Source organism: Canis lupus, chromosome 37 (assembly GCF_048164855.1).
Source record: "Canis lupus baileyi chromosome 37, mCanLup2.hap1, whole genome shotgun sequence".
Lineage (NCBI taxonomy): Eukaryota > Metazoa > Chordata > Mammalia > Carnivora > Canidae > Canis > Canis lupus.
Window position 1 is genome coordinate 26453894 of NC_132874.1, and position 12365 is coordinate 26466258.

The window sequence follows — 12365 nt, forward strand, 5'->3', positions numbered from 1 at the left end:
CTTCTAAAGGAGGGTTTGAAAACCAACCCATTATCCATAACCTATGAGTGTCACAGAGATGCAAAAAAAGGAAAATGTGTAGATTCTTATGAGGAAAGAGAGACTTGATTTTTCTAGTTTCTGAAGAGCATCATATTTAAAAAAAAAAAAAGATTCATAGGTGGGATTTCCAAAACAAACTTAACCATTTTATAAATTGTTAAAATATCCACACTACCCAAAGCAATCTAAAGATTTAACGTAATCTGTCTAAATACCAAGAACATTTTTTTACAGAACTAGAAAAAATTCTCCTGTAATTTGTGTGGAACCACAAAAGACCCCAAATAGCCAAAGCAATCTTGATAAAGAAGAACAAAGCCGTAGGTATCACAATCCCAGCTGTAGGTATTTGTAGATATACTACAAAGCTGTACTAATCTAACACAAAATACTAGCACAAAAATATACACACAGATCAAGAGAACAGAATAGAAAGTCCAGAAATAAATTCATGCCTACATGGTCAGTTAACCTATGACAAAGGAGGCAAGAATACACAGTGGGGAAAAGACTCTCTCTTTAACAAATGGTGTTGGGAAAACTGGACGGCTATATGCAAAAGGATGAAATTGGACTGCTTTCTTACATCACACACAAAAATAAATTCAAATGGATTGAAGACCTAAATGTGAGACCTGGAACCATAAAACTAGGAAGAAGAAAATATGGAAAATAATTTCTTTGACATTGGCCATAGCAACATTTTTCTTGATAGGTCTTTTCAGGCAAGGGAATCAAAAGATAAAATAAACTATTGGGACTACACCACAATAAAAATCTTTTGTGCAACAAAGGAAACCATCAACAAAAAAGGCAATGGGAGAAGATATTTGCAAATAATATATCCAATAAGGGGTAATATCCAGAATACATAAAGAACTTATATAACTCAACACCAAAAAAACACAAATAATCCAGTTAAAAAAATGATCAGAGGACCTGAATAGACATTTTTCCAAAGGAGACATCCACATGAAAAGATGCTCAACATCACAGGGAAATGCAAATCAAAACCACAATGAGATATCACATTATACTTGTCAGAATGGCTAAAATCAGAAGTATAAGAAGTAACAAGTGCTGGTGAGGATGTGGGGAAAAAGCAACTCTTGTGCACTGTTGGTGGGAATGCAAATTGGTGTAGCCACTGTGGAGAACAGTACAGAGGTTCCTCAAATTACAGGTGCCCGTGTGGCTCAGTTGGTTAAGTGCCCACCTCCTGATTTTGGCTGAGGTCATGTTCTTGGGGTCATGCCCATGTTGGGCTCTTTGCTCAGTGGCGAGTCTGCTTGAGATTCTCTCCCTCTCCTTCTGCCCCTCCTCCCACCCATGCGTATGCTCACTCTCCCTCTCTGTCCCTCCCTCCCTAAAAAGAAATAAATCTTTTTAAAAAATTAAAAATAGAATTACCATATGATCCAGTAATTCCACTGTTGGGTATTCATCCAAAGAAAGCAAAAACACTAGTTCGAAGAAATAGATGCACTTCTATGTTTACTGGATATTATTTACAATAGCCAAGATATGGAAGTAACCCAAGTGTCAATTGATAGATGAATGGATAAAGAAGATATATATATATATATATATATACACACACACACACACACACACACACACACACACACGCATAGTGGAACATTACTCAGACATAAAAAAGAATGAAATCTTGCCATTTGTAACATGGGTGGACCTAGAGGGTATAATGTTAGGCAAAATAAGTCATTTAGAGAAAGACATAACATATGATTTCATTCATACACAGAATCTAAAAAACAAATGAACAAAGAAAAAAAGAGATAAAAAAAAAAACAGACTTTTAAATACAGAGAATAAACTGGTGGTTGCCAGAGGGGAGGTGAGTGGGGCACAAGTGAAATAGATAAAGAAGATCAAGAGTACATTTATCTTTATGAACATTTAGTAACATATAGAATGTTGAATCATTATATTGTACACCTGAAATTAATGTAACATATAAGTTAATTATGCTTCAATCAAAAACAAAACAAAAAAACAAAAAAAAACAAAAAAACAAAAAAACAAAAACAAAACAATACAGGGATGTCTGGGTGGCTCAGTAGTTAGGCGTCTGCCTTTGGCTCAGGGCAAAATCCTGGAGTCCCGGGATCGAGTCCCGCATTGGGCTCCCTGTGGGAAGCCTGCTTCTCCCTCTGCCTGTGTCTGCCTCTCTCTCTCTCTCTCTCTCTCTCTCTCTCTCTCTGTCTCTCATGAATAAATAAATAAAATCTTTAAAAAAAAAAAACATTTTAAAGTGAGCAGTTCAGTGGCATTCAGTATATTCACAAGGTTGTACAGCTACCTCCTATTTTATATTTTGTCTTTTGACATCTCAATGGCTTTGAAAATGAACTTGCATTCTATTTTTTTAATAACAGCTTAATTGAGATATAATTCACATACTGTGAAAATCACCCTTATAAAATCTACAACTCTGTGGTTTTTAGTGTATTCATGCAGTTGTGCAAGTATCCCCACTAACTAGTTCCAGAATATTTTTATGACTCCAAAGAAACCTCAGGTCCATTAGCAGACATCCCGCACCAATCTACTTTCTGCCTCTATGGATTTGCTTTTTCTGGACAATTCATTTGAACAGAGTCATGTATGTTCTTTTGTATCTGGCTGCTTTCATATAGCAGAACATTTTCAAGATTCAAACAGGTTGCAATATTTATCAGCACTTCATTCCTTTTTGTAACTTAATAGTCCATCATGTGGACATACCAAGTTTTGTCTATCCATTTACCAGTTGATGTCTGTTTTTGATATTATGGACAATCTGAGTAGTATTAGTTCTCCAACTTTGTCCTTCTTCAATATTGTCTTGACTATCTAGGGATTCTTTTTTCCTTCCATATAAACTTTAAAATTAGTTGCTGGGTATCCATAGAATAATTTGCTGGGATTTTGATTGGGATTGTGTTGAATCTGTAGATGATTTTAGGAAAAATTTATATCTTTTATTTTTAAGATTTTATTTATTTGAGAGAGAGAGAGAGAGAAAGCAGGGGAGGAGCAGAGGGAAAGGGACAAGGAAACTCCAAGATGAGCACAGAGCCCGACTCAGGGGCAGGGAAAGGGACAAGGAAACTCCAAGATGAGCACAGAGCCCGACTCAGGGGCTCGATCCCATGACCCTGAGATCATGACCTGAGCTGAAACCAAGAGGCAAATGCTTAACCAGCTGAGCCACCCAGGTGCCCTGGAAAAAAATATGTATCTGAACACTATTGAGTCCTTCTACCCCTGAACAAGGATATCTCTCTATTAATTAAGATTTGACTTCTTTCGGCAGAGTGTATTAGAAGTTTTCTTCATATAGATCTTGTACATACTTTGTTACATTTGCACCTAAGTATTTTACTTATTTTAGTGTCGATATAAATGGTGTTATGTTTTAAGATTTATTTATTAGATTTAATTCAGTGCTCCCTACACAAGGCTTCTTTATTGGTTTATTCTACCTGTAGGTTTTTCTATGTGTTCTTTACCAAATTGAGGAAGCTCTTCTCTGTTCCTGGATTGCTGACAGTTTTTATTATTCCTGGATGTTGGATTTTGTCAAACTGTTTTTCTGTATCTGTTGATATGATCATATGATTTTCTTCTTTATTCCATTAATATGATAAATTGATTGATTATTTGATTGTTTTAAAAGAGTGAACCAGCCTTGTATACCTGGAATAAATCCCACGTTTGGTCATGGTACATTTTTTTATATAGTAGGATTAAATTTGCTGATATTTTGTTAAGGACTTTGCATCTATGTTCATGAGAGGTGTTATTCTGTAGTTTTCCTTTTATGTAATGTCTTTATCTGTTTGTTTTTTTGTTTTGTTTTGTTTTTTATGATAGAGAGAGAGAGAGGCAGAGACACAGGCAGAGGGAGAAGCAGGCTCCATGCAGGGAGCCCGACGTGGGATTCGATCCCGGGTCTCCAGGATCGCACCCTGGGCCAAAGGCAGGCGCTCAACCGCTGCGCCACCCAGGGATCCCTTTATCTGGTTTTGTATGAGGTTGAGGCTGTCCTCATAGAGTGAGTTTAGGATGTATTCCTTATGCTTCTATTTTCTGGAGAGACTGTAGAGAATTAGTATAATTTCTTCCTTAAACGTTTGTTAGAATTTGCCAGTGAACTCTTCTGGGCCTGGTGCTTCCCGTTTTAGAAGATATGAATTATTGATTCAATTTCTTTAATAAATATAAGCCTATTGAGATCATCTATTTCTTCTTGTGTGAGTTTTAGTAGATTGTGTGTTTCAAGTATTATGTATTTCAGTTGGTCCATTTCACATAATTTAGCAAATTTGGGCTGATAGAATTGTTCATAACATTCTTTTATTGTCCATTTAATGTCCTTGGAATCAGTAACAATGGCTTCTCTTTCATTTATGATAGAAATAATTTGTTTTCTCTTTTTTTTTTCTTAATTAGCCCACCTGGAAGTTTATCAATTTTTATTGATCTTTTGAAGGAATCAACTTTTGAGTTTCTTGAATATCTCTATTGATTTTGTGGTTTTGATTTTATTGATTTCTGCTCTACTTTTCATTATAGCTTATATTCTCCTTGTTTGGTTTTAATTTGCTTCTCTTTTTCTTTTTTCCTAAGATGAAAGCTTAGATTATTGATCTTAGATATCTTCTCATATATGCATACAGTGCTATAAATTCCTAAGCACTGCTTTTGCAGTTTTGATGCATTTCTATTTTTATTTAGTACAAAATATTTTAAACTTTCTCTTGAGACTTATTCTTTGACCCATGTGTTACTTAGAAGTATATTATTTAATCTCCAATTATTTGAGAGTTTTTCAGCTTTCTGTTACTGACTTCTGTTTACTTTCATTATGGTATAAGAGCCGACTTAGTATGATTTCTGTGTGATTTCTACACTTTTAATTGTGTTTTATGCCCCGAGCCTACTTAGTATGATTTCTGTGTGATTTCTACACTTTTAATTGTGTTTTATGCCCCACTTAGTGGTCTATCATGATGGATGTTCCATGTTAACTTGAGAAGAATGTTTATTTTGCTGTCATTGGATGGCATATTCTATAAATGTCAGATCCAATTGATTGATGGTGCTTTTCAGTTCAACTGTATCTTTATCATTTTCTGACTTTGGATCTGTCAGTCATTTATAGAAGCTTACTGTTGTCTCAAAGAATAGTAAATAAAATATAATGAGGGTTTGTTTATCTCTCCTTAAAGTTCTGTCAGTTTGCTTCACACATTTTCACAGTCTGTGGTTAGGCACATAAATTAAGGATTGTCATATCTTCTTGGCAAATTGACCCCTTTATCGTTATTTAATGCTTTTCTGTATCTCTGATAATTTTCTGTAATCTGAAGACTGCTGTGTCTGAAAGTAATAGAACTATTTTAACTTTCTCTTATTAGTGCTATGAGGATATATTTTTTCTATAACTTTACTTTTAATCTTTGTGTTTTTATAGTTGAAGTGGGTTTCTTGTAGACAACATAGAGTTAGCTCTTGTTTTTATGTCTAATAGTCTTTTTTGCTTTTAGACCATTCATATTTATAGTCAAAACTCACATATAATTAGATTAATATCTGTCATATTTATAATTGTTTTCTGTTCATTGCTCGTTTCTTTTTTTCATCTTCCACCTTCTTTCTGCCTTTTCTCATTTGAATTGAGCATTTTATGATTCTATTTTCTCCTCTCTCTCAGCATGTTAATATTCTTAACATTCTGTAGTGGTTGCCCTAGATATTGCAATATACATTTACAGCCAATCAAGTTCACTTTCAGGTAACACCGTCCTGCTTCAAGGGTGGTACAGGTATCTTGTAAGGATATTCTCAGTTCTTCCCTCCCATTCCTTAGAACATTGCTGACATTCACTTTATTTATCCATAAGGTAGAGTCACTGAGTACATTTTTGTTATTATTACTTAAACTATTAGGTTTAGAACAACAAATGTAAAATATTTTCTTTCACCTTCATTTATTCCTTTTCTAATGTTACTCCTTCAGTTCATGTAGATCCAGTTTCTGACCTATATCATTTTCTCACGTCACCATTTCAGTGTAGAGTTCCCCTGGGTCCCGCTCTGAAGCTGCCCGTCAGGTAGGTATGTGAACACTGCTATCACAGTGCTGTCATGTCCTCTGACGGGAACCAGTTAACGAAGGATTGAGGGAAAACGAAACCCCGGCTGTAATATAGCAAAGATTGCCCCAGCCTCCCAGGTAGGAACACCCCAGCTAAGGCAGAGGCTGGGGCACTGACCAGACCCCACCGATGGACAGAGAGGCACAGAGGCTCCCTGCCCTGCTCGCCAGCCAGCTGTGGGCTCACCAGATCCAACTCCATCACAGCCATGCAAGGCTAGCATCCTCCAAACTCTGGGAAGTAACAATAGTGGATACCCCCTTCTCAGCAACTCAGCCTTGCCTTACTCTGCCTGGCCCTGTCCCGGAAAGTTCAGCGAGAGCCCCAAGCACAGCTTTCACCCTCTGTGAGAGGTCAGTGCTGGGAGTTGGACAGCTCTCTGCTGCAGCTAAATCAGCTGGACATCAGAGTCTCCAGCAGTGCTGTGGACATTGCAGAACATTGAGCGTTTTCCCTGCGCAGAGTTTGAACAAACCCAGAGTACAGCCCTGTGAGTCAGGTTGCTCAGAGAAACATCTGTCCATCTGCATGAGTGCTCCCAGGAAATGGAGCCTCTATGAGGGGACGGTGCTCACTGCTTCCCTCGGGTTGCCAGGCCTTCTCAGCTCATATCCCCAACATCAGCATCCAGACTATGCAAGGACTTCTTCCCAGTTTATATTTTTAGGATGACAAAGTTTTGCAGCACTGATTTTTATCTCTTTGCATTGCTTGCCACTTCTTTACATACCCCTTGCTAGTGGGTGATGGGCTTGCTCATCGCCGTGGGCATGAACTCAGCAAGCGCACCTTTGTACTCTGTCTCCCTGGGGAGGCGTGGCCAACTCCTATCTTCAAACCAGGCTTTAGCCTCTAACTGGAAGGAAACCCTGCTGAGCCCCAACTTCTTTCAGTCAGAAAAAAAAGGTGGGAGAGGACAGTGTGGTGGAGATTTAAAAGTCACTAAAGAGTGTCTCTCATGAATAAATAAATAAAATCTTTAAAAAGGGTGGGGGGTGGGGCTCAATGGTTGAGCATCTGCCTTTGGCTCAGGGCATGATCCCGGAGTCCCAGGATGGAGTTCCCCATCGGGCTCCCTGCATGGAGCCTGCTTCTCCCTCTGCCTGTGTCTCTGCCTCTTTCTCTCTCTGTGTCTCTGTGTCTCTCATGAATAAATAAATAAATTATTTTAAAAAGTAAAATAAATTAAAAAATAAAATTAACTGAAGAAAATACCAGAGCATGTAGCTGCTATGTGCTCTACTAGAAGGGAGACACTGCATTTTCAAGGAAGGAGCCTTTGAAAGAACCTTTTTAAAAAGATGTTTTAATAAATATGTCATATACCTTTCTCAAGCCTAATTATAAGAGATTTCTGTAAATAAGATAAGGAAAGTCTAAAAGCTTTTAAATAGCAGATTGCTCCATCCTGGGATCAAGTCCCACATCAGACTCCCCACAGGGAGCCTGCCTCTCCCTCTGCCTGTGTCTCTGCCTCTCTGTGTCTCTCATGAATAAATAAAATCTTTTAAAAATAAACAAATAGCAGATTGCAGTCAAATGATGGGTGTGGTATTAGAGTCCTTAAACTATAACAAATTTTTTTTTCTTTATAATATTTATTTAGATGAATGTTCTAGATACTAATAGTTTAATAGTACACTTCCCAGCCATCCCTTGGAATTTATTTAGAGTTGCCAGAAGGCATTTCCAGTTGGTGTGTAGACCCCAGATGAAATAAATTTCTTCAACTGTGTGTTGTTCTCTACTAGAAGGAAATTGCTTAATCCCATCTAAATGTAAATGCAGTTAACACCCAAAGATATCCGAGGATAAAAAAGAACTTCAGTTGGTAGCCCTCTTAGTTCCTGTAGCAGACACTGAGTACTGCTGCGCACACACACCCCTGGGATCCTTGGCCCTGCTTATGCCGCTGCCTGCTGTGAATTGGTCAACACTTCTTTCCGGCTGTGTTATAAGCCATTATTGACTTTACTTTTCATCCCTTTGACTCAGTCTTGATTAGATTTGCGAGGACAATGAAATTAGCTGGGACAGCCTTTTCAAAATCAAGATCTATTATTTTCATTTTTAAAAAGTCATTCAAGTAGGCATTGCATGAATGCATTGTAGTAAATCAAGCCTACTTAGTTGTAACAATTGTTTTATACTCTACAGATAAATTTTTCCTAATGCGTGTTCTAGTAGGGAATGAAAATTCTTTGCTCCAGGAGTGGGAGGGATGATTCTTCTGTTTTTCTGGAAACTTAGGTCACATCTTACTTCTTTTCAAATGTCTAATTTCACCACTTTTCAACAGGAATGGTCTGTGATTTGCCGATATATCTAGGTGATATCTATAATGCTATATATTTCAAGAAAAGTAGATCATCTCAATCTCCTATTTAAAATTCCTCACTGGTTTCTCATGCTTTCCAAGTCCAAAATCCTCAGTAAGACCCTGGGTGACTTGGATCTCCCAACCTTGCGGCCATGTCACCTGCCTGTCCTTCATGCCCATTTGGCCTCCAGCCCTGCCTCAGGGTGCAGGGTCAGCCTATGCCCTCCACCCCACATGCAGCCCCACCTCATGTCTCTTCTTTTGGGAACCCTTCCCTGACCTCAAGCTAGCACAGAGGCCTCTCTTTTCTACCTCCCAGGGCCTTTTCCATTTCTCAATTTAGCATTTATTTCATAATAGTTTTTAATAGACTACTTTTAGAACAGTTGTAAGTTTACAGCAAAGTTGAGGAAGAAGGTATAGAGATTCCCCACACCCATCTCCTGCTGTCAACATCCCCCACCAGGTGGTACGTTTGTGATAGTGGATGAGCCTGCATTGTCACATCACCACCACCCAAAGTCCAGAGCTTACATTAGAGTTTACTCTTGGCGTTGTACACTCTGTGGGTTTAGACAAACGTATGACAGGTATCTGTCATGATGGTGTCATACGGAATGGTTTCACCGACCTAAAAGTCCTCTGCCTCACCTACTCATCCCTCCCTCCCCCTTAACACCTGGCAACCACTCATCTTTTTACTGTCTATAGTTTTGTTTTTCTTCTGTATATATAGTTTTGCATTTTCTAGAATGTTGTATAGTTTTCAGACTGGCTTCTTTCACTAAGCAATGTGCATTAAGTTTCCTCCATATCTTTTCATGGTTTGAAAGCACATTTCTTTTTAGTGCTGAGTAATATTCCATTGTCTGGACGGACCATGTTTATTTATCCATTCACCTGTTGAAGGACATCTTGGTTGCTTCCAAATTGTGGCAATTGAGAATAAAGGTAACATCTTTATACAGGTATTTGTATTTGTGGACGTAAGTTCTCCCCTCCTTTGGATAAATACTACCGACTGCAATTGCTGGATCATATGGTATCTCGGTGTTTAGTGTTATCAGAAACTGCCAAAAGGTCTTCCAGAGTAGCTATACCATTCTGCATTCCCACCAACCATGAGTGGGAGTTCCTGTTGTTCTACATCCTTACCGGAATTTGGTGTTGTCAGTGTTCTGGATTTTGGCCGTTCTAATGGGTGTGAAGTGTTGTCTCATTGTTGAATGTTTTGTTTTGTTTTTTATTTATTGAAGTACAGTTGACTTAGTGTTACATGAGTTTCAGATGTACAATATAGTGATTTGACAACTTTATAATTATGCTACGCTCACTGCAAATGTAGCAACCATATGTCACCATACAGCTCTGTTACAGCTCCATTGACTATATTCCCTATGTTGTAGCTTTCGTCCACATGACTTTCATTCTGTTCCTGGAAGCCTGTATTGCCTCACTCCTCCCACCTCTGGCAACTACATTATGTTCTCTGTATTTATGGGTTTATGTCTGTTTTTTGTTTGTTTGTTTTGTTTCTCAGATTTCACGTATGAGTGAAATCATATAGTATTTGTCTTTCTCTGACTTATTTCACTTAGCATAATACCTTCTAGGTCCACCCATTTTGTTGCAAATGGCAAGATCTCATTCTTTTTTATGGCTGAACAATATTCACATATACACACACACACACACACACACACATATGTATATATATATCACATCTTTTTTATCCATTCATCTATGGATGGACACTTGGGCCGCTTCCATAATTTAGCTGTTATAAATAATGTTGCTGTAAACATTGGCGTGCATGTAACTTTTCAAATCAGTATTTTTGTCTTCTTTGGGTAAATACCCAGTAGGGAAATTACTGGATTGTATAGAATTTTTATTTTTAATTTACCGAGGAACCTCCATACTCTTCTAGAGTGGATGCCCCAGTTTGTATTCCCACCAACAGTGGACTAGGGTTCTTTTTTTCCACATCCTCGCCAACACTTGTTATTTCTCATCTTTTTATTTTAGCCATCCTAACAGATGAAGTGATATCTCACTGTGATTGTGATTTTGTATTTCCTTGATGATGAGTGATGTTGAACATCTTTTCATGTGGTTTTTGGCCATGCAGATGTCTTTTTTGGAAAAATGTCTATTCATGTCCTCTACCCATTTTTAATTGCATCATTTGGATTTTTTTTTTTTTTTGGTATTCTCCTAGTTTTAATTTGCATTTCCCTGATGACATAATATTTGACATCTTTCATATGCTTATTTGTCATTTTTATATCATCTTTGGTGAGGTGTCTCTGAAGGTCTTGGACCTATTTTTTAATTGGGTTGTTTGTGTTGTTGAGTTTTTTAAGAGTTCTGTGTATAGGACACCTGGGTGGCTCAGTTGGTTAAGTGTCTGCCCTCAGCTCAGGTCATGACCCCAAGAGTCCTGGGATCAAGCCCCGCCTCAGGCTCCCTGCTCAGTAGAGAGTCTCCTTCTCCCTTTCCCTCTGCGACTTCCCTTCTTTGTATATTTTGGATAGCAGTCTTTTATCAGATCTGGTCTTTGTGAATATTTTCTGTATCTCCAATACTCACAGTCTTGACAAAGCGATTCTGCTTCCAGGAATCTATCCTAAAGAAGGTATCTCAGCACAGAAGAGGCTTATGTGGACCTGTATGTCCAGTGTGGAGTGAACCATGACACGTCACCTAGACGAAATATCAATGAGACAGTCCTTACGGCAGCTCTGCAGCAGCCTGCAGAGACATTGCCCGGACGGTTGCGTATAATGATCTTAGTGTGTGTGCATCTGGAAGAAAAGACTAGAAAGGATGAGGCGGGATAGAAATTCCCGGTTGGGTAGTAATGTGGGCAAGTTTTAAGACTTACTTTTTATTGTTGTAGTTTTGTTTGTGCAGTACATGGAAATTATAAAAAACTTGGGAACATTGAAATGAACTCATATGTGAGAAAGTCTGGGGAATCTCACGGTACCACCCAGGCGTTGAGGGGCAAGGAGAAGGTGAGAGGGGACACGCTGCCTCTAGGGCTGCAGCTTCTGCTTTCACTCGGGCCCAGGTACTGTGGTTGGTGTGGACGAGAGCACTGCCTTTTCATGGCCCACGTGCGACCTGTGCGGCAACGAGAGACTGGACCAGAGCCCGGGAGACAGGTAAGAGTGCAGGGGCTGGCCTGGGAGACCCCAGGGCGGCCGCAGCCAGTTGCAGGAGCCCCCCCCCCCCCAGCCCCACGGCTGCCTCCAGCCAGCTCCCTGCTAGGCCGGGGGCACCCCCCCTGGGAAGCCGGGTAGCTGCGCTGCTGCCAAGAGGCCATGGCACTATGTGCTCACTCCTTTGCAGCAGGGGTTTTTGCGGATCCTTTCAGTTCTTCAGGTTCTTCCTATCCTAAAAGAGAAAAGAGCCCGGTTTTGAACTCAGCTCCTTTATTAGCAGTTGGGAGAAAAAAGAAAACCTCAGGGCAAACCTGGATAAGTGAGACAAAGCTGGTGAGGGCACCGCTTGTCCCCTGCAGAGCGCAGACTGTCCAGGGGCAGCACACAGCCATAGGCACGACCTTCCTTCCACGCCCAGCGTTGCTGGGGGTACCCCTGCGCCCCAGGGCTTATGGATGTTGCATAGTCTCCAAGAACTTTGTCACCTGACCCAGGAGGGGGTATGCTTGTCACTTTTCTGCTTCTTAATAACTAAAGGACAAGTGTTGTCTTGACTCTTCCTGGGTTGGCAGCCTTACACGTAAATGAGGCATCCCTGGAGCATTAAGGAGACAGGAAGCCTATGTGTCACACATTCCCGACAGTGACAAGGCGCATAGCTGCCGG

The 12365-nt window shown here is 39.5% G+C and overlaps 1 protein-coding gene across 12 annotated transcripts in view; it reads left to right on the forward strand.

The window, feature by feature from the left end:
- Nucleotides 1-12365, forward strand: part of SPIDR (scaffold protein involved in DNA repair) — a 434037-nt gene that overhangs the window by 415801 nt on the left and 5871 nt on the right. For 11 of the 12 annotated variants that reach the window (XM_072813794.1, XM_072813795.1, XM_072813802.1 and 8 more), the window contains one exon: nt 11606-11699. In XM_072813794.1, the coding sequence (XP_072669895.1) occupies nt 11606-11699 (94 nt within the window). The remainder of the gene's footprint in view (nt 1-11605; nt 11700-12365) is intronic. The other variant, XM_072813796.1, reaches the window with a different exon arrangement.